The 22,765-nt window shown below is 40.1% G+C and overlaps 2 protein-coding genes across 5 annotated transcripts in view; one reads left to right on the top strand and one right to left on the bottom strand.

Moving 5' to 3' along the window:
• Window positions 1-7,308, top strand: part of LOC109958337 (protein lifeguard 1) — a 9,191-nt gene extending 1,883 nt beyond the window's left edge. The window contains exons 2-11 of the mRNA XM_020596883.1: window positions 289-388; window positions 722-890; window positions 1,105-1,183; window positions 1,651-1,704; window positions 2,342-2,432; window positions 2,565-2,602; window positions 3,239-3,326; window positions 5,626-5,715; window positions 6,308-6,355; window positions 6,958-7,308. Coding sequence (XP_020452539.1) covers window positions 289-388; window positions 722-890; window positions 1,105-1,183; window positions 1,651-1,704; window positions 2,342-2,432; window positions 2,565-2,602; window positions 3,239-3,326; window positions 5,626-5,715; window positions 6,308-6,355; window positions 6,958-7,113 — 913 coding nt within the window. The 3' untranslated portion in view covers window positions 7,114-7,308. The remainder of the gene's footprint in view (window positions 1-288; window positions 389-721; window positions 891-1,104; window positions 1,184-1,650; window positions 1,705-2,341; window positions 2,433-2,564; window positions 2,603-3,238; window positions 3,327-5,625; window positions 5,716-6,307; window positions 6,356-6,957) is intronic.
• Window positions 7,309-8,261: 953 nt separating this feature from the next.
• The window catches only part of LOC109958243 (ankyrin repeat and IBR domain-containing protein 1), a 37,680-nt gene continuing 23,176 nt past the window's right edge, over window positions 8,262-22,765 (bottom strand). For all 4 annotated transcript variants that reach the window (XM_020596754.1, XM_020596752.1, XM_020596751.1 and 1 more), the window contains exons 13-20: window positions 21,805-21,891; window positions 20,847-20,913; window positions 19,728-19,873; window positions 18,015-18,193; window positions 17,814-17,865; window positions 13,800-13,911; window positions 11,891-11,934; window positions 8,262-11,069 (exon numbers count right to left, since the gene is read on the bottom strand). In XM_020596754.1, the coding sequence (XP_020452410.1) occupies window positions 10,161-11,069; window positions 11,891-11,934; window positions 13,800-13,911; window positions 17,814-17,865; window positions 18,015-18,193; window positions 19,728-19,873; window positions 20,847-20,913; window positions 21,805-21,891 (1,596 nt within the window). In that variant the 3' untranslated portion in view covers window positions 8,262-10,160. The remainder of the gene's footprint in view (window positions 11,070-11,890; window positions 11,935-13,799; window positions 13,912-17,813; window positions 17,866-18,014; window positions 18,194-19,727; window positions 19,874-20,846; window positions 20,914-21,804; window positions 21,892-22,765) is intronic.

Below are 22,765 nucleotides of genomic sequence, written 5' to 3'. Positions count from 1 at the left end.
ACAACTGAATTTCCTCTGAGCTCAATTAACCACAACCTATTTGGCCATTAAATATACATACAGCTCTATTAAATGGCAGCTTAAGACCTTAATTATAGATGTTAGTCATGGCTGGCTCTCAGTATTTGTGCAATGCACCATTTTGTAATTACCCATTTATTTGTTCCATGCTGACACTGCCCCATTTGCCGATTTATCATGACTAATGAAAGCGCTGACATTGTGTATACAGATGCATTTGTGTCTCAGCCTAACTCACCTTTATGTGTGACATTTCTCCTCTGGTAGTGGAATGGACCAAAGCAATGGCAGCAGTAATGGTGGATATGGATCTCATCCCCCTCCATACAACTTTCAGGAGAGCTCTTATTCAGGGATGAGTTATCAGGTTAGTAGCAATATTAGACCGTTTTTATTACAGAAGAAAAGGGAGTGGGGTACTGAGCTAAAAATGTGGTTCTTTCCTGTTCATTTTGAATTTAATGTCCATCTGTTCAAATACCATCAGCCACACTATTAGACTTTGATCTTGGGATCATCATAAAACCTTCATCATAAAAATGTCCACAGGAGCTGCTTTGCACATTTGATTACACATGGGTGATAGTTAATTTTATTCATTTCAGAAATAAAACTAAGACCACTATTCACATTATCTCAAATGATTTTGTTTTAGAAGTGTAGTTTGAACTGTCTGTTATGCTTTGTTTGAATCCCTCAGGTGGGGAAGGGGAATATCGCAGTGGTCTCCCCTCCTGGCAGCTATGATAACATGGTCCACCCTGAGGGTGCTGCAGCGGCTGCAGGTGACCAGCAGTATGGTCAAGCTCCACCTGACTACTCCTATGGCTTAGAGGATAGCGGTTTCAGTGATGCTGCCATACGAAGAGGTGAGGGACACAGCGAGAAAGAGAAAGCGAGAGAACTGAATATGCTTTGGTTTGTGTGGACAGAGCTGAAAAAAGGACAGACAATATTTACTCCCTCATTTCCTTTGTAGTGTTTTCTTGAAATTGATTTACAATTGAAAATTGTTTCCTGATCTGCTCAGCTCTTCACCTCCCACACTCCTCAATATGTCTCTGTGCCTTCCTTTCTGAACAGGTTTCATAAGGAAGGTCTACCTGACCTTGATGATTCAGCTGCTGGCGACGGTTGGGATCATCTGTGCTTTTCTTTACTGGTGAGACACCATTACACAAGGGAAATCCTTCCAAAGTAGAGGAATCCATGTCAGGCACCTAAACATTTATAAACGTTTTGTAGTCTGTGAGCACGTAAGAGCACCCAGCAACACAGAGGGGCATGGGCACAAATTGTCCCCACAGAAACTTTGAGCATGCAACCTAGCACTGCTCAAATAATCTTAAATATGTGAGGTGAGAGGAGATGGCGGAGAATAAAATAGTATTTCTACCACATATTACTTTGCTTGCAATAGTTTGAAAGCTTTATATGTTTTGTATAATGTATGTGGTAGAATGCTGCTACAGTAATTTCTTTTCATAAATTGCATTCAGACCCCATGTGCACCATGCTCTGTCCTCTGTTAATATTTAATAAAATCATTCTACTGCTGCTTTCAAATAAATGGTGCCTCTACTAAACACTCCCTTCTCTCTCTCTTTTTTTTTATGAATCAAATAACAGGGACGCTCTCTGGCAATGGACACGAGCCAACAACTGGTTCTCCTACACCATGATGTAAGCCGTTCAAAGCATGCACTTAGACTTTCTTAATTTCTTATATTGACACAAACTCAAATAGTAGTATGGTTTAGTGCACACAACATGCATAAAACATAAGTTCCAAAGTCAACAAAGCATACCTACAGGGTGGTACACACCATTACTGTACATCGAGAGACACAAAGGTGACTGAGCTAATCAAAGCATGCAGCGAGTCAAACAAGACAAGCTTAATAGTCAGAATAACTACAACAGAGATGATCAGTTAGGTATTAAGGGTTAAGCCAAAACTGGATTACTGGGGCACAGAATCCGGGAGGGTGGGCATCACCCCCAGCCTACGTTTCTCATATCCACTATACCTTGCACAATAGAATAAAAGCACACTTGTCACACTTGTTTTAACCAGTCTGACCATCTACAAACCTCCTGTTTGGTGAGTTCCCTGGATGAAAATGTTGCTCTTGGGAAATCCACAGAAGTAAATTACAGATTGTCACCCCAGTCTGAATCCAAATCTAAGAAACTGCCAGCTACACTGTGCATAAAAGCACTCAATGAATTCACATGTTGAGCACAGTGCTCTTTTATTTTTATACTGTCGCCTTTTTATTTGCTATTTCCAATATACTCTATATTCTTTGTGAAATAGGGCAGTGGTGGTGGTGCTCATTTTGGCCATGTCCTGCTGTGACAACCTACGTCGTCAAGTCCCTCTCAATTTCATTGCCCTGGGCCTGTTTGTGAGTAGAAGCAGTACCAGCCAGGCATCAAATTAAACCCCCACCTGCTCTAGCTTACTGTTTTGTGGGGGGGGGTTGTTTTGTTTTTTGTTTTTTTTTGTCATGTATTTACCTTCCATTTATTTTTTGCAGACTATTGCTGAAGGCCTGATGCTCGGATCTGTTGTGGTGTGAGTGTTTGTTTCCAAGGATGAATCCCCACCTGATGCTGACTCACCTGCACAATAACAACCCTATTTGATTCATATCGGATATTGCGTACGATGGCGGCAATGAAGCCATCAAACATGAAAAGATGTTACCAAAGTTGGGTTACCAAATGAAAGAGTAAATTGAATCATATTGGGTGAAGCTGGGGATAAATCAGAAGCATCACAAACAGCTCAAACCAGTTTTTTTTTCTCTACCAGTGCCTGCATAAACACAGCTTAGCTGCCTTTTCCATCTGTGAGATATTTCTTTTTTAGCAGGATGTCATTCTGTCAGTAAAGGAGTCGGTTGAGGCCTGACTATCAAAAATACATTCAAATTATCATATTTATAGGATATTAGCATAACTGAAGTAATAACTGATACAAAATGACCACAGGCAATACATTATGCAGTGCACATCCGGTGAGGGTCTCTGCCATTGCTCTAGTTAATACAGATTATTGAACGGAATAATACTATGTGTCTTATAAGAAAATGTTACCTATTTGGGATAGATGAGAACCCCATTGTTCATGTATCCTCTCTGCCCGCTGACTAGGTACCATGATACCATGGGGTGTGTTTCCCACTGCATATCTTTTTTCTCTCTGCAGATATTTTAATGCTGAAGCAGTTCTGTGGGCTGTGGGGGCAACAGCGCTGGTGTCTCTCTCCCTGAGTTTGTTTGCTGTGCAGACTAAGGTAACACACTGTCACACAGCTCGGTTTGCAGCGCAGTCAAAAGTGAAATGCTGTAAACTGTGGCAACTTTGCTATGCAGTCAGTGGTAAATGACCATACACTGAGCTGTGTTTCCCATGTGCAGTCAAAGGAAAAGTGTTAAGCTGAGCTGCTGATTAGGTTTTCTACTGCTGTGGTTGCTGCAGTATGTGCAGTCACCAGAACACAGTTTAAAACTCGGTCCAGGCAAAACTGTGATTACTGCTAAGATCATTTGTTAGATTAAATGCATATGGGGACAAATTAAATCAAAATAAAGTGTCTTAGTAAAGTGTTGGGCCACCACATACCAACAGAACAATGTCAGTGCACCTTGACTCTCCAAGTCTCTGAGCTCTACAGGCGGGAAGAACACTGTTCTTCCAAAACATCTTCCCTCAGCTGGTGTTTTGATGGTGATGGTAGAGACGCTGTCTAACACGTCAGTCCAAAATCTGCCATAGGTGTTCAACTGGGTTGAAATCTGGTGACTTTGAATGCCACCGTATATGGTTCACATCATTTTCATACTCATCAATCCATTCAGTGACCCCTTGTGCCCTGTGGATGGAGGTACGGTCATCCTGGAAGAGACCACTCCCATCAGGATACAAATGTTTCTTCATAAGATAAAGGTGGTGACTCTTCCTCATTCCAGCATCTGCTTTTGTTGTGTTTCTCCCCCTCACTGATTTAGGTTTTTCCATTGCCTCGTGTCTGTAAATCACTTCTGTCCAGTGATGGTACAGAGTTTAAACCTGTCCTCATGCTGGCTGAGTTTCCTACTATAAATCTTGAGTTAAGAAGTGGCCAGGAGCCTTTTGTTATTTGATAAATCACTTCCTCTTGCTTTTTGCCAGCCTTCTTTCACCATGAACTGTCTAATAAAGCAAACATGCTACAAAATGGATCTTTAAAAAGGCCCTGTCATAGTCATGCTTGGAGACATGATGGTCCTCCAGCAAGATATTTTTAAATATTGAAAAAGCCATTTCTGGTTTGGTTTGTTCAGTGACATACATATACATTTTTAAAGAAGTCTGACAATCTGATAACAGACTTGGATTCCTGATCTATAACCAATTATAACAAGAACTGAATGTAAACAGCTGTGATATATCAAACTGTTGTGTCTGTTTGATTTTACTTTATATGTGTTGGCAACATACATCAACAATCCTTCTTTCAAAGTCACTTTGTTTATATAAAATAGCTTATGCTTGTACAAGTGACATTTAAGTTTGAGTGGAAGTTGCAGTGTCAGTGTTTTATTAGCCAGAGTCAATGTGCACAAGTGAGGAGACCTTTTGAGAATCACTTCATTGATGGCTTGAGATGCTGCTCCAATAAATGGCTCATATTCATAACTAAAGTAATCATACACCCAAGAGGCCGAAAAATAGACAAGTGAATAAGATATGAGCCAAATTCAAATTGTATTTAAAGTCCCATTTAATTACATTGGGCCTATTATTTCATCTGCAGGGGCAGCATTTATTTTTTTCAGCTTAGACCGGATGAAATAATGAAACAGTTGTCTAATATTTATACTGAGAATATATCTGGACTGAAGCTCTTAGCACATTATTAATCTGTAGCAGCGAGGCATATGCATCACGTTAAATAGCTTATATTTATGAGGCAATGCAGTGATGACAAAGTGACCTGCCCCTCAGCCCCTTTTAAATGTATGTATATATATATATATATATATGTATATATATGGGGTGCTGAGTGAGCAGTCGCTAACACAAACACATTTTTTTTCCTTTATTTTTTTAATGAATTCACATTCATCTTGCAGTGACCAGCACCTTTTGCTCTGCAAGACAGGCTGTGCACAGAGCTCTTTTGTCTCTGTCACTGTGATATAAATGTCATACAGATTGCCTTGCATGTTTAGCTCATAGCTCCTCAGGTGATCAGTGTTAAGTGATTCTCTTGAAGAAACTGCCATCTTTTTTCTGTCGATCTGAAAAGGGCATACAGGCCAAAAGGCAACCTCCACTCCCCTGTGCCTGCATTGCATATTGTTGATTAATTATACAGGCTCATTATATCCAGAATCTTTAGGATTTTCTTGTGTGCTGAGCTGCAATGTGTCTTCATCATCTAGTAATCTGCAGCGCCTCACAGCACAGCTGCAGTGCAGACGACCTTGAGCGCCCTGGTTTTTTACACAATGATGAGTATAAACGAGAGATGTTCTATCTACAGCTGTCTGTTTGAGAGGCTTGTCACATTCAGGGTCTGTCTCTTGTTTCCCCCTTTCTGGCCCCAGTGGGACTTCACTAGAGCAAATGGAAGTCTGTGGGTGTTTGCCTGGACCCTCTTTTCGTTCGCATTGCTTTGTGCAATCCTCCGATCACAGGTAAATCAAGGAGTCATTGTGTTTACACGTATTTGCTGTGAGAACAGGTTTGAAATGAATTGCAGCAGTGTGCAGTTAGAGGCAGACAGTATATACAGCCTCATAGCTTTTATCCCTAGGATGTACTGGCACTGACCTGTGTACTGAGCAGACTATAAAGAAGAGAACGCTCGCTCTCAAACCTCTCAGGACTCGCACTGATCTCAGACTGATGCATTTAAATGCACTGGGCTGTTTACTGTGACGGCTGTTAATGCTATAGCCTTAAGCTGGGAAGTTACAGAAAAAAGTGTTTCATTGATTTTAAATTGCTATTTTTACACAAGACAAAGGAACTGGAACAGAAAATAAACTGCTTTCTCAAAGCATATTGTGTCCACCCTTTATCAACCTTTACTATAACGTTTACTCTACAGATCAACTAGAAAATAAAAGGGATACAAGTATGCTCACTTTTTCATCTACTGTGTTCAAGGTTGAGGCTGAATTATTGTCTGCATACTGTCATTTTATTGATAATCACAAATCAGTATAAATCCAGTTGTGTTGCTGAATACCTGTGCTTATTTTGTGTCTCTGATTCCTTCAACAGTACCTTTACATCTTATATGCCTGCTTGGGAACCCTTCTCTTTTCTTTAGTAAGTACACTCAAATGGTGATTATGTAATATGGTTTTCTTCAACACAGGCTGAACCGAATCGAGAATCAGATGGAGGCTGACCTTTTAAAATGGCAGAAACCATCATCAAAGAACATTTAATGACAAATGAGTATATGCGGTCAAAGATTTGATCCCAGGGCCAAGCACCCTGCCACCAGAGTTTGTCACAGTAGTTAGTTTAAAGAGAGAGAGACTCAGATGTGCTCATGCCCTTTAATTTCCATTATGTAATGCTTAACAGCAGTGGGCTTCATCGTCACAGTCATCTCTCTCTGTGCCTTTGGCATTAACAGCAAATGTTGTGACCCATTCCGTCAGCTGGTGGAACAAACTACGACCACACACAGAGCTGATCAAGCTGTCAGCACCAAGTCACAACCGTTTCAGCTGTACGACTGTGACTACACGATTACTTATATAGCCTGTTATCTGCACGGTCACCTCTCTCGAAGATAGGAAATACCGCTCGTGTTTTCTTTCAGACTGATTCCTGTAACTGGCTGGTCTCTTTCATCACACAGCTACGTTGCCTTCAAGTGTCAATGTTAAAGCATCTCTTCTCACTCTGTCTCTCTGCAGTACTTGGTGTTTGATACTCAGCTTATCCTGGGTGGAAAACACAGGAAGTATGAAGTATCTCCTGAGGAGTATGTGTTTGCAGCTCTTAACCTCTATTTGGACATTGTCCTCATGTTCTTCCTCCTGCTGCAGGTCATTGGCCTCCAATCTTCATGAGAGGCAAACACCAAACTTCTACTGTACTTGTTTAAATGTATTTAAATATTTAGTCAAGGCTCACAAACTGCAGTTATTTTTTCCAGACGCCTGCTATAATGTTTAAGTACACAGGGAAGTTGCAGCTGTTTCCAACACTTTTATTGTCATAATATGTGCTATTGTTATATTACATGTAAATCTGCTGCCGACTGTTTTTACCATCATATCTGCTGCCGTTGGTCATTTGCACTACTGTCCATGTGCGTCTCAATCTCACAACCATCTGACAATCTTCTTATTACTATTTGCACTACTGTCACTGACTGTACATGGTTTGAGTCATAGCCTATTAGGTTATACCTTTTAGCTTTATTCTAATCACTTTGACTTAGTTTTCTTATTCTTTTTATTCTATTTTTACTCTACTTTTATTCTATTTTAGTTTTCTAAATGGTATGGGCAGTCAATAGTAGGTGAGATAGAAACAGTATTTCGATTTTCTGCATGTCCTGCAGATACAGTGAAGTGACCATAAAAATCTTTGATCCTGATCTAATTAGCAACAAACTAATAATCTCTGTTAAAATGATTGTAATTTGTCTTGTCTAAATGAAACTTCAAGATTGCCAAACTCACTCCATTAAATGACAATCTGTCATCTTTAACACTCTCACAAAGCTACGTCAGAGCTCTCTCTCTATGTTTGTTTAGTCTGTATGCATCTCAGTGACCAGAGAAGAGAACCTGTAACAGCTGTATGAATAAAGTACACACATAAAAACTCAACACATAGTTTATTGGTATCACACATCAAACATTTTTCATATAAAGAGGGAATGTATCAAGTATAGACTATGAAAGTGCAAATAGCATTTCAAGGATTAGTTCCTTTACAATAGAAAATCTCAATGAGTTACAAAATGTTATGTGTTATTTTAAAATAAATCACCTGGACATTAGAGGTGAAATAAAAAGGAAGTACAAATTCCATTTAGACTTGTACCCATTTCATGCACAGCACACTGTTACACAGAGAGGGCAACATACGTCATCTCCTCCGTTTACTTACTGTAGTGTATGTTAACCGAGTCCAACAAACCACCATATGGCACTCTGTTTCACAACTTCAAGACACTTGTCAAAGCAATAACTACTGCATCTTTAGATTTAATGCGGCTCTCTATATCTGCTAGAAAAGATAAGCTAATTGACTTCAATCAGACAGTCTGTGCAAAAACGTGACTTGAAGGTAGAACACTGATCAATGCACTTCATCTCATACTGGTTATGCATAATCCATTTCCCTTGTTGGATCAGTTTCATTTCATAGATACCTACTTTATATTGCAACTTTCCTATATTTTCGTGTCTTCAGGTAAGATACATTCCAAAGTCAATACAGTGAATTTAGATTGTTTCAACCACAGGAAAGGTTTTGTGTACTGTAAGAAGCCCTACTGTGCAAAAAAATGAAAAATAAAAGCTTTCAGAATATTTCAAAGTGACATTGACCAATAACCATTATACGAAATCATATAAAAATTTGTGTTATCCATTAATGCAGTGCTACTAGAACCAACAAAAAGCCTCATGCTACAAATACTTTGATGAAAAACAGCTCATGTCTGCACACTATAAACTTTGTGAGAATCAACTTTAAGGTAACAGGTGTTTGTTTTGTTTACACTGCACCGTAAATTAGCACTCAGAAAATGTGTGAAAAAGAACTAAATAAAGGTGACTGACATAAAGGCACTGTAGAAAACCGTTTCAAAGATGCAGACCCCTCCCCCAGCCCCTTGCCAACATGTTTAAAATCCAATACACATTCATGTTTTTTCTCCATACGTTACCCTGCAGTCCAGGACATCTCCAGAGCTCTGAGAAAAGTTTATATTATACTGTAGGGATGCAGAGATTAATTACAGTAACTTAGGCTTGTTTAATTAATTCATCAAAGTCTGATGTTTCACCAGCCCTTCCTGGAGTTTTTAAACAAGGTTACTCACCGTCTGCTTAGCCTGTACACTCTACATTCAGGTGCAGCTGCTCAAACATTAGTTTAAGACGAGCTACAATGGAATTTAGAATGTTGTGACTGAAGTATGAAACAAATGATACTGTGTGTTTCTGAAGCTTAGATGACATTTCCCATTGAAATTATGTCAGGACTGAGGCTTTGAGATGAATAACCATTGTCTTCAAGTCCATTTTGAAATGTTTTCGAGCAGGCCACCTAATGTTCATTTGAATAATTAATCAAAACTCTTTATGAATGTTTCACGTAATGTGCACAACTGTTATGCTCCTAAATTACTGAGTCACACAGTGAAAATATCACTCAGCCACAATCTCAAATACAATATGGCTCAAGACTTTCACATTAACGTTTAGCTGAGTTGTTGAGATTGTAATAAGCAGGCACAATTTGCTCTGAAAAATCCACTTGGTGACTGCAAATTGTGCTTTTGCTAGTCAGTGTTTGGCACCTATAAAATGGGCAGATATGGACAGAGGGGAGAATTCTCTCTCAGCCTGTAGCCTACAGATTACATATTGGAACTGAATATTAATCTGCTCACCATGTAGTTGAAAAATGTCCCTCAGCCCTGATTCAGACACATAAAGTAGGCTTTTACTCCAGTGGAACAAAAATAATACCTGTACTAGAATAAGGTTTCTAAAACTCTTATTTCTTCTAAAACTGATTTCAGAAGAAAAATTATCATATTTCTATCAGCACAAAATCATTTTAGGAGACATACTGAAAATTGTTATCAAATGAAATTTGTCCTTAAGTCAGTGCTTTCTTTTCTGGAGGACTGGATGTTGGGAGACTGACAATACAGTAAATTCAGGAAACCGATCGTACTGTAATGCTAAACTAAGCCAAGAGTCTAAATCGAAATACTTCTTGCCCTGTTTCCCACTGAATACGACCTTACACATCCTTCATTCTGTATGCATTCCACCTGAATAGCTGCTACTACTACCCTATTTAATTTGCAATCTATAGTGGTTTTTGGCCATACCGAAAAAGCTCCTTCCCATTGCAGCCAATCAGATCATACCAAGTGCACTTGCTCCTCCCACTCAGAGGAGCTGGTGCTGGACAGCTGATCAGATACAGAGTCACATCTTGGAGTATCAACATGGCAGACTTTAGAGCCTCCACGCTCAGCATGGTCTTCACATGTGTCAAGGGCGGCCATGTAAGGTAACGGCACAGTGTCCAGCCCTACTAGATCTAACTGGGTCGGCCTCTCAGCGACGGAACACTCCTCCTCCTCCTCTGTGTCAACCCGTCTCTGAGAGCAGGAACCCACATCTGTCATCACTTCCTGAGGTTTCCTGTTTTCAGGTAGGACGTCAACGCACGTTTTTTCATCATCTTGCAGACAACCTTCTCTGAGTGCAAGAAGTGCACCAAGGCCTGACTTGGTGTCGGAGGAGGATGAAGGAACCAGGGTGATACCTTGAGGATTCATGTCATGAAACCAAGCCATGATGTCACCTGCTAATGCAGAGGATGAGGATGGGTCGTGGCTGTCACATATTGTCGAGTTTATCATGTCACTGGAAGAGAGGAAGAGGCCTGTCGATGAATTGCTGCCACCTGGGACCACAGGTATTGGCACAGAGACCCCGTAGGCCTGGTGGTGACTGTCACAATGCTGTACATCAGCATGAACACCAGTGACAGCAGGGTACTGGCTACTGATGTTACCAAGTCCAGCCAAGTTATCTCCCAGCTCCAGAAGTTCTGAGCTGCTCAGGAAAGCTCTGGGGAGGACCTCTACACCAGGAGTATTCTGTTCAAGCCTAGAAGGCAGGGAGGTGCCAATTGCACCGAGTGAGGCTTCATTGGCAAGGACCTCATGGTTGGAGCCAGTCCCTGCAATCCCGGAGTCCTGGAGTGACAGCTGAATGGCCAGGAGAATGTTAGGATCATCATCATCCAAGGAACCAAGACCCTACAAGAACATAAAAGGACACAGTGTCAGTAATGCAGAGCACCCACACTAGGTCACAATGAACATGGTCCAGTTGCAGAATAACCAACAGGTAATGTGAGTATGTTTTTTTTTTTAATAGCTGCTATGTTGCTGGTTGCTGTAGAGGTGTTTTTGAGGTTTTACATTTCAAAGAGATGGTATGATGGAAAACAAAAGAAAACGAAAGGTTTAGGATGGATCATGGTGATGGCAGAGGTCTTCCTCTGTTGTCAAATTACAATCTGTCTCTATGGTGTTTTACATTATCTAAAAAAAAATTGTATCCCCTGCAAGTGGACAAGTGTTTTTGGAACTGTACCTGCTGTGACATCACGCTTGATCATGAAATCAGATATGCAGGATAAGCCCGCCCCCTGCGCATCGCTACACTGGAGCTAAATGAAACTAGCTGTGCTAAAGCTAAATTAGCCTTGGAAAAAGATGACTGTTACTTTGTTAGGAAACTTAAACATGTTCCTACAGCTTTGAAACCTCCAACTGAAGTCTCTAGTCTGCAACAGCTGGTTCCTCTCCTTTCCATTCAGAAGCAGACTGTGGTTCATATATCTCTACCTTTTATATGATAAAACAGTGGGCAAATTTGCTGGAGGAAGAAGTGCATCGTCTTTGGAAACAAAAATAAGATAAAACCCAAAATGGGTCCAACTAAATTTTGTTACACAGGACAAGCCCTTCAGAAAGCAATTCACCCAGATTAATGCTGTACTGTACATGTAGTCTGATAAGTTTCAAAGGCTGAAAGCCTTGGGCTAACATAAAAATGGTAACTGTACACTCACCATCAGAGTACCTTGTCGGCATTCACCCCCAACATCATGTGTGTCTTTGCAGAAGCAGAAATGGACAAAAATACTGTCATTAAACAGAATCTATACAGCAGTGCTTAGACAGAAATGTAAGCCACTGCCAATTACCACATTTTAGCAAACTCAGCAAGGTGACCAAGTAATCGAGTGCATAAACAGCATATACAGTCTCATGCAAAAGTTTAGGCACCCCTTGATAAATAACAGATTTTGGTGATTTTTTATTTGAACAGATGTTAACACAGTTTCTCTTGGAAATGGAAAAAATGCACAATATTTTCAGCAAACAGTGATGCATAGTTACTTCTTATGCCATAAATTGAACAAAAATAAAAAATAAAAACATTATTATGGCATGGTGCAAAAGTTTGGGCACCCTAAGAGTTCCAGAGTCTCAAAGTCTCTCACAAGGTATCAGACCTTAATCAGCTCGTTAGATCTGATGCACAGCAACAGCTGTCATTGGTAAATGCCAATTTCAAAGCTGTACAAATACTTTGACTCTTCAAACCTTGTGCACACACTTGTGGACACCCAGCAACCATGGGTTCCTCTAAGCAGCTGTGTAAGACCCTGAAAATGAAAGTTATTGACGCCCACAATGCAGGAGAAGGCTACAAGAAGATAGCAAAGCGTTGTCAGCTTGCAGTTTCCACAGTAAGAAATGTAATTAAGAGATGGCAGATCAGGGGAACTGTGGAGGTCAAGATGAGATCTGGAAGACCAAGAAAACTCTCGGACAGAACTGCTCGTATGCTGGTCAGAAAGACAAATCAAAACCCCCATTTGACTGCAAAAAACCTGCAGGAAGATTTAGCAGACTCAGGAGTGGTGGTGCACCGTTCCACTGTGCAGCGATGCTTGCACAGACAAGGCCTTCATGGAAGAGTCAGCAGAAGAAAACCTTATCTGCGTCCCCATCATAAAATCCAACGTCTGAAGTATGCAACAGGACATCTACAGAAGCCCGATGCGTTTTGGAAACAAGTGCTGTGGACTGATGAAGTTAAAATAGAACTCTTTGGACACAATCAGCAAAGGCATGTTTGGAGAAAAAAAGGAGCAGCATTTCATGAAAAGAACACCTTGCCAACTATTAAGCATGGGGGTGGATCTATCATGCTCTGGGGTTGTGTTGCAGCCAGTGGCACAGGAAACATTGCACGGGTGGAGGGAAGAATGGATTCCACTAAATACCAGCAAATTCTGGAAGCAAACATCACACCATCTGTAAAAAAGCTGAAGCTGAAAAGAGGATGGCTTCTACAACAGGACAATGATCCTAAACATACCTCGAAATCCACTATGGAATACCTCAAGAGACGCAGGCTGAAGGTTTTGGAATGGCCATCACAGTCCCCTGATTTAAACATCATTGAAAATTTGTGGGTAGATCTTAAAAGAGCTGTGCATGCAAGACGACCAAAGAATATTACAGAACTAGAAGCCTTTTGCAAGGAAGAATGGGAGAAGATCCCAAGTACAAGAATTGAAAGACTTTTAGCTGGCTATGAAAAGCGTTTGCAAGCTGTGATATCTGCCAGAGGAGGTGTTACTAAGTACTGATTGTGTAGGGTGCCCAAACTTTTGCACCATGCCATAATAATGTTTTTATTTTTTATTTTTGTTCAATTTATGGCATAAGAAGTAACTATGCATCACTGTTTGCAGAAAATATTGTGCATTTTTTCCATTTCCAAGAGAAACTGTGTTAACATCTGTTCAAATAAAAAATCACCAAAATCTGTTATGTATCAAGGGGTGCCTAAACTTTTGCATAAGACTGTAAACACCAAACGGCAGACAGGCAGTGGACCTTATTCACTATAATGTATACAAATGAACAACAAATGAAGACAGACAGTAAGATCCACTCCAGTACCTAAAGTATTGTCGCTGGGGTCATCCGGATCAGGTGTGTTGCTACGGAGACTGGACATGTCACCTCGCCTTCGCTGCCTATGTCTCCGTCTGTACTGGAACTCTGCATACTCCTTAAAACAAAAGCAAAAAAAAACTAAACTAACTAAAAAGTAATAATTTGTGTTTGCTTGTAAAGATTCATGCAGTCATTATGTCAACAACTCTTAAATCAGCATATCACTTCATGCCATATATTGCTGGTCAGGGGCCACAGTTGCTACAATTTCTTTGAATCATTTCAAAGATTTTTGTTATACACATGTATTAGATGAATTTGTAAAGCGTTAACATGGATTCAAATAGTGAAGCAGTTTGATTAAAATGGAGTATGTCTTCTGTTACAGGAAAGATCTGCCTCTAGAGACTACTTCAAACTCCTTCATCTCAGACCAAGCCTTCAATCATCAGGCTCCAGTCGAGACTGAATCCAAGCAGAACACGCGCTCACCAGGAGGGAATCAGAAAATTAGCAGCATGAGGACCAAGGTTCAAATGTCTTAAAATACCATGTGAATATGCCTGACTTATCTCAGAAACAACTAGAATACTTTATCAAACATGATTATTAAAAAGGAACATTTTATAAATATTTATTTCTAAGTTTTAAAAGTTTTATCCAGGCTTAGTTGTAATGAGCATGAAAAATGTAACAATGACGGACATGTCTCAAGAGACTGAGATCCAGTGATATCATAATGGCATCCATCATTTAATGATGCAGTATAATGCAACTTAAATAGGTGATTAAAGTTGTCTAATAAAAGAAAGTTCTACATGAAGTATACCTAGTTTAGACATATACTACATATCCTGTAGTGGTTACATGAATCATTCAATTCAGCGATACTGCCAACCGCCATAAGCTAGTGGTAAATGAAAGGCTACTCTCTGGCTATGGGCCAGTACAAAAGGTTTACAGATACTGAAATGGCCTAGCGGCATATCAAATAATTAATTCATTCTCCATTAAGTTATCTCATATATTTGCCAAAGTAACTGAGCCACATTAAAATCATCAAAAGCCTATCACCCAAACCCTGTCTTTAATGTTTCCACCACTCTAAAAATAATCCACTATAAAGAGATCTGTGGGCACTGTAAGAGCCATGGAGACGACCATCTGTAGCTGCGCCTGTGAGACAGCATCATCAGGCTTTGATTATTACTGTGGTGTTCCCATTAACTACTGCAGCTAAGAAACAGAGGCTCTTAATTACTTAATTAGGGGTCAAAAATGGCTTGATGGTCAGCTAAATAATGCCCTAAATAATCTGACAGCAATAAAATATTGCCCTGAATGATATCTAAGATGAGAATTTCACCTGTGTTTACTTTGATAATTTGTTCTTTTGAGGATAACCCACATCTTTGTAGCATTCACTGTGCTTAATTAAATGTTTTTTTCTGGCTTGTAAACTGAAGTGGTTATGTGTGCTTCAGCTGGCTTGTATACTACATTTGTCTTAAAAATCAATAGTAGAATAGTGCAGTACAGTAAACAAATAGATACAAATTAAGGTCTAACAGAGATACTAGCAAGCGAGACGTGGATTATTCCTAGTAATGTCTAATTAAGACCAACAGTGTGGCAGACAAAAAACTGTTTCAAATTGTTCAAAAAGTGACTGCTACTTCATTATTCTGGCGTGTTCAGACCAACCAGTGAGAGAGCAGGTTTACTAAGACTGGATATAAATATCAATCTTCCTATTAACTGCAACTTGAACAATTCAGTATTGATTCTTAAAATCCTGATATCAGTCTTTGCATTTGCAGCTTTTCTAAATAAACCTGTACATCTGCCCTGAATGTCACCTGTATGGAGAGGTTACTTGTTATAATGGGCTTAGTTTGGACTGTATGATGTGTAAAATAGCTTTGTTGTGGAAACTGGGCTGCGTGGGCAAAAAGGTTGTAAAGTAATGACAACGGCCTGCTATAATAACCATGTTTAGTACACCTAGTACACCTAGATAAGTGAGTCTAACCCAACAATCCTGCAATAAATCACCTTCATTAAGGTTAATGTTAATTTTTTTTTTTTTTTAACTGTTTCAAATGATCATTTTGAGGCTGGGGTAGCTCTACCCCTGAGCGACAGACTAAAGGAGGACTCATCTGAGCTCTCAATTTGCTTTGTTAAAGCGATGTTTTCTCTGGCTACAGGATTTGAGGTTGTGGAAGTTGAGTGAACAGTGTGTGGATTCTACTTTCTTCGGTCTGTTCCTGTTGGGAAGCCAACGCCAGCTAGCAGTTGTCCTCATATTTAACTGATCGTCAAAGTTGGTGTGTGGACTTAGTTGAAGCATCTGCTACTGTATGTAGCTCTACAGGGTGAGTGGTATAGATAATAAATGGATGGATGATGTGCTTGTTAGCACCGCAGGGTTTCTATTATTCCTGCTCAACCCTTTTTTGCACATGCTTAAAAACTGAGATGTGTCGTTATTTGCCAAGGAAAATAAATCCATCCATCCATTATCTATCCAAGCTTGTATAATAAAATATCCGTCCAGTAGTGGCCGTTTACATCTTCAGTAAACACACGCTTTCCTCGTGCTTCACTGCATGGTGCTGAGCAGGTAGAGGATAAGGAGTTTCAAAATTCATTTATCAAACTGGCATGTGTGCATGCATCAAGGTGTACAGGAAAAAGAAACAAGTCAATAATCCATTATGTGGACAACAGTTTTATGACTCTGTTAACTACAAATGTGCAGTGATTGGGAGCAACCTGCTTTCGCCAAAGCACTGGTGCACAGGGGAAAACTGAACCATCTGTCTTGCTCCGGTGTGTGGAATCACATTGGGATTTTTGGCTTATCATGGGTTGTCAGTGGTGTTACAGTAAAAGTCAAACCAGCAATATTAAAAACATTTACACTGACTACTGATACTCATAAGAAAGGTGTAATGTAGGGTTGTGTAATTTCATTATATATAAATCATGATTTAGGCTTATATAATTAGTTAAGCTTGATTAAATGTGATTTAACAACGTTGTGCCTGCATTAGTACATCAAATCAAGCGCTCCCAATTTACAGATAAACGGTCCGACGAATCACAATGGTTTCAAGCATACTGATTAACCACTTTCAGCTTTGAAGGGGGGTGTAAGAGCTGTAAGTGTAATGGAACGGCATCTTCTATAAAGATTAAACATTTCATTTGTCTACATTTCACAGTGATATTATAAAATCTGATATGTCAGATCATAACATAGTGTCAAAGGCATATGTACATTTCAGCCCCTTACTCACTGTGTTTTTGAGGTGGGTGGGACTGGTACGCCTTTATTCTGTCTCGTTTTCTGTGTGTAAGGCACAAAGCCGGAATGGTGGGCCATTTTCGGTCCACCTTGGGACGTAGTACCAGAGGTGAAACGCACTCTGTGTAGAAAGGTTGAGCCAACGGTCCAGGACCAAGTGCTATGTTTTGATGAGGTAATATGTACGTGACATTATCACTGGTGTCTCAAGTCTGCATGCCGCTCTGCCTCAAACTGTTCTCGGCTTCTCTCTAACTTCCAGGTTAAAGCTTTCCTGATTATGATCATTAACGCATTGGTTGCAGTTTTTACTCATGACAGTAGTACACACAGCAAGAACCACATCAATTTTTCTTTAAGTGGAAAAAACACTTGACGAGCCAACAAAGCTATTTCCGCACTTATCTCTCCTGCCATTGGTGTTGGTTGTTTTAGACTACTGGCACAAATTTTATGTCACAGCTGACTTAGAGCTCGTGTCTTGCCTCTGGTGTGGAATGATGGCCTGCTGTCTAAATTCACAGGCCATCTTGCGATTATACCGCCCTTAAGTTAATCTGTATGAACAGCACAAGGGTGATCTTTTGAACTGGCAGTAGCGCAGGATCTCAGTATAAAAATGATTTTAGTTTGTGTGGGTTGAAACAACACAGCTGACATTTTAGCTAACAAGCATTCACTGAAATTGAGGCTGGTTCTGTTACCTCAGGTGATGCAAAGCCTAAATATTCCCAGTCCCACGTTCCGCCAGCGAAGCTACAATTAAGAAAGAGACAAAGTTTTTGTTAGTATAACAATGTGATTAAGTGCTGAACTTGTATAACTAATTGGCCACTTGTGTTACATTGCAGTAGTGTTTTTACAATGTAGTTTGACACATCTAGTGAGCTATATGTATGTCTTACCTGCGCCTGGGGGCCTCAGGAGAGTCATTGGGGGCCACTCCCCTGGCTACAGAGGCCAGGAACTCCTGCCTCTTCTGCTGTACCAAACACGCTGCACGAATGATTTTGTGACGCGGCGTCCGCAGGTAAGGCCGATTAACCTTCTGTGCCAGGTCCTCAGTCACCATCTCCAAGTCTGTCTGAGAACAGAAAAGTGAGCTGGACCAGAGACTTTCTTCTTTTTTTTTTTTTTTCTTTTTTTTTCTTTTTTTTGAAAACTCAGTGAGTGATTCAAGTTTATGATTATACAATTTCAAGTTTACTTTTGTCTCATCAAATAATCTGTTCCTAAACTGGGTTGATCAAGGACAAAGTGACTTTACAAGTACCTGTACAACTGAGCTACTTTTAGGACAACTGTGTATTAGGGGTGTAACGGTTCAAGGAAACAATCCGAGCCATTTGGTTCACTAGTCACGGTTCGGGGCACACATGTACTGTTCAGTTCATTTGAAATAGGCTAAAGTATATGCAGAAAAAAAAAAAAAGCCTCGTGCCAATAAGTGGCACAGATTATCATTGCAGCTGTCAGTCTACTAAATGGCAAGTGGACAAGACAAAGTACAGTTAGTAGATCTGCCAGCGTCGTTTCGTTCTAGTACGAATTTACTGGGAATTCCTCTGTGAAAGCAAGATGTAAACACCACGTTCAGTGTTGTCAGAACAGCTGTCTGTCAGCAGGACCGCAGGAAGACGGGTCAGACCAACGATCTTCACTGGGCTGACTGACAGCAGAAATGTACTGGACAAAAAAGTTTTTATGTATGCTCATTAGGGAAAAATTAGCACGTTTTTACATTTTTAAGAATTAATTTATTAATTAATTGTACTGATTTTCCCTGGCTCACTGCACAGGGTGGAGGAAAGTGGAACCAAAAATGCTCGGAGTTACTGAACAGATACCAGTAAAAGTCTGCAACAGATAACTAGGGATTTGACTGATTCATAGAGCTGCAGCAGCAGGAGGAAAAAAATAGTCCTGAAACTTAAAAAAAAAAAAATGACGTGCCTCTTACACGCTCTGTGTAAATTGACATATTTGATAGAACTGAGTTCTATCTGTTGCGTGTCTAGTGGTGGATATAACAAATTACCTCGCTGTACCATGTGAGAGACTGTTCTCTACAGCAGGGTACATTGTTGCTGCAAGTAGATCTTGTCAGGAAAACAGAAGATTGTACAGTTTGAGTTTGGTTCATGCTGCACTTTATGTTGACATTTTATGTTTTTTTATGGCCTTCGCCAGATTTTTAAGGCAAACATTCAACTTTTTCTCCCACAGCTTTACCAAAAACAAAGCAAACCAAACTGAAAACCATGACCCCAAAACTGAGCTATGAATTTGATATGAAATATGAATTTTGTGAACCGTTCCACCCCTACTGTGTATCAATCTACTGTAAAGAATAAGAAACTAAGATTTACGGTAGCTTCGCCCATTAATTTTACAGTAATTCAAAGGCAATATAAAATATAGCAGGTAAGTACATTTTGCATCTATACTGGCAATCATAAATTATACAACACTAATTTTTAGCTAAAATCTGAGATGTGCTGGTATAACTGGGATGATCCCGAGGTAGAACGCATTAGTCCCACATCTCTAATGACACCTATGAAACTGCCCAATATGAACATTTGTCTTTCTTCTCAATAAGTTGGACTGATTGATACCTGCATAAGCTCGTAGATCTCTTTCTTTGTGCTTTTCGGCTCCAGAAAGAACCCATAGGGATAGGAACACTTGAGGATGCGGCGAGTCTTTAGTAGTTCTAGGACAGCATCTTCAATGAACGTAGTGTCAGGTGGGCCTCCTTCCCCTGGGAATAAGAAGTACAGAGAGATTCAGATAACAAAAATTAGTATCTGCTTTACTTTTGTAAAATACATCCCTCAATTCTTCCTAAGTGACCTACACTTCTAAGCAGACCAGTCCAAAATGATGAATACATGTATTGTAGATACTGTTTTAAATTATGTCCCTGCAGTCTACAGTAGCTTCATGGGAAGAGAGGGCCAGGAACTGTGCTGGCCTTTGGTGAACTGTACATTTGAAATCTCTTTAACAGCTCCTGAGGGTAAAACATCTGCTGGATCTTTGGTGAATATCATGCTCAAGCTGTGACCTCATTTGAGTACATCGTTTGAGTAAAGGTGTATCATAGTAGTGAGTATAAACATGTTGAACAGTCAAAAAGAGGGCACAAGTGAAGGCAGCAGAATCCTTTGTGTCATCTTTAAAAGAAACATAGTTTAACTTTAATTTTAAAAAGTCATCTGCATCTAAATAGTGAGTATAGTGATTGGTAATCACAGCCAATGGTGATTTTTGGAAAATAAAACCTTTCTGCAGTTCTATTATGCAGGATGAACTGTGCAAACTTTCAACTAAGCCAAAACCATGACTACTGAGCCATGACCAATTCCATCTCTCTGCAAGCTGGCAACCACAATAATAGAGGCAGCACCACTGCAATCAGAATCTACTGAGATTTAAACTGAGTGAGTATCAGAACAAAATGTCACTATGCTAACCAGGTTTTAATTGCCTTTACAGATGGGGGGCTTAAAGGACTCTAGACAAAGCTTATTTACAGAGCAAAGCTTTCTTGTAACTTAGACATGCCTGCTGAATATTAACTATACCCACTGCTATTAATACATTATTAAAACACTTTTTTTTGTTTTTCTCCCTCTTCCATACTTCCCAAAACTCAACACCAGAGGACTAGATTAAGATGTGTCTAAAGATGCAATGAAGATTGACAGTGTTATGGCAGACTGCATACTCACTTGCACTCAGCGCTTGACTGAGATGCTCCATCTTCTCTTTGGCTGTTTTTAACAGGCGCTGCTCCAGCTATGGTGGAGAGAACAGAAGCTGAAACCTTTGATTGTTGCATAAAATGGCTTGCCAAACAAAGAGAATGCCAGAATATGAGATTACATAAATGAACAAAGGTGGGAGCAGCAGACTTTTTTTTTTTTTTTAATTATGGCACAATTGCTGCCACAACAATCCCCAAAGAAGTACTGTAGGGCAGTCTCTGGTAATGTAGTAGTTGTACAGAATACAGAAATATTACACTCTCATCATTTCACAGTATACTGCACAGAGCATGTCAATCTCTAAGGCCATGTGCCAGTTTTACACTAGATTACACGTTCCCACTGGTTACATCCACTGCATGACTCTTTAAGCTCTTTTCCATCAGCTGGTACCGGCTCAACTCAACTTGACTCAACTCTGTTCTACTCGCTTTTGGTACCGGGTGCTTGGTTTTCCACTGCAGATGGTCCCCTCTCAGTGTAGCTGGTTACACTGCCATGACGTCGTCAGCAACCGACAAAGTAATAATGGAGGACATCGAAGGTATGCTGTTCTTGATTCTCGATGTGTGGCTGTTTTTAGTTAGTACAGTAACTACAGTAAAGTAGTGGTTAGCGTTAAATAGCGTTGCTTTTAAAAAATGGCACTTTCTTTGTTCCTGGACGTCTCGTGTATTGATGATGCGATTTCTCTTACCAGTCCCTAGTCTGCAGTGTTTACTCATCGCCATTTGGTATTGCCTCTGCTCAATTGGAACATCAAGGGAGGTGATACCAAAAATAGTACCAGGTAGTATCCCCAACGTTTGATGGAAACACAAATAAGTTGAGTCGGGTTGAGCCAGTACCAAGTGGTGGAAAGGTGGCTTTTGTACACTATGCAAAGCAGACATAATTAGAAAACACAGCCAGACCTGTTTACCTGATAGCTGTGCTCATGGTTCTTGAAGCGTGTGTAGTAGTGCATAAAACGGTCGAGTTCCTGGAAGCTCTTGTGCTTCTTCTCTGCCTGGAAAACAGTGATGAGACAACAGTTATAGCCAATACACTCATGAGCATGTTTATTTCGCCTCACAGAAGCATAGTTACTCTGGTGTGCTCAAGTTGAGTGCAGTCAGATTAACTGAGTAGAGCCACAGGTGCAATCCGTGCTTATGACCGGGAAGAGTGCTAGCGAAATAAAACTTTTACAGCTTGGATGAAGGTAGGTGGAAATGATTGTACACAACTCCACGGTCAAGACTCTGAAGCAGGTTCTGTGCTTGTGTTTTCAATCACACTTATGTGATTGACATAGACTCAAGTGCTTTCCTGATAGCATTTAAATATATGAATACAAGTATTGTACTTGGCTGCCTGCATATTAGGCTTATGCTGATTGGCGATCAGATCACGATTGATGACACAAATGCTGATTGGTTTTTATTTCAATCTGCAATGACTGTTAATCAGCACAAGCGACTCTGCTCCTTAAATTTAATTAATCTGTTTGCGATCCCTTTTCCATCTGCCAATCAAGATTGCTGTGCTATCTGACAAAACCCTGTATCTCCATTCTGCATATGCTTGATTCTAGTCGAAGTGTTTGTATGTGTCCACTGGCTCTGTGTTGACTTAAAAATATTTTCCAGTTATGCACTGCAGAACCAGTTATTGTGTGGGTAATTAGAGAAACAGAGAGGTGTGGCAGCGATCTTTGACTCAAGCCTATTAATTGACCCTAGACCTAAACATAGTTATAACTCATTTGAAAGTCTCACCCTGAGTCTCTCACACCCAAACTGGAAAACTCAAAAGCCTGTTCTGTTTGTTATTGTATACCGTCCACCTGCTCCTTATTCAGAGTTTTTAAGTGAATTCTCAGACTTTCCGTCTGATTTTGT

Source organism: Monopterus albus, unplaced genomic scaffold, assembly GCF_001952655.1.
Source record: "Monopterus albus unplaced genomic scaffold, M_albus_1.0 scaffold31.1, whole genome shotgun sequence".
NCBI classification, from domain to species: domain Eukaryota; kingdom Metazoa; phylum Chordata; class Actinopteri; order Synbranchiformes; family Synbranchidae; genus Monopterus; species Monopterus albus.
This window is presented reverse-complemented; position numbering and strand designations above follow the sequence as displayed.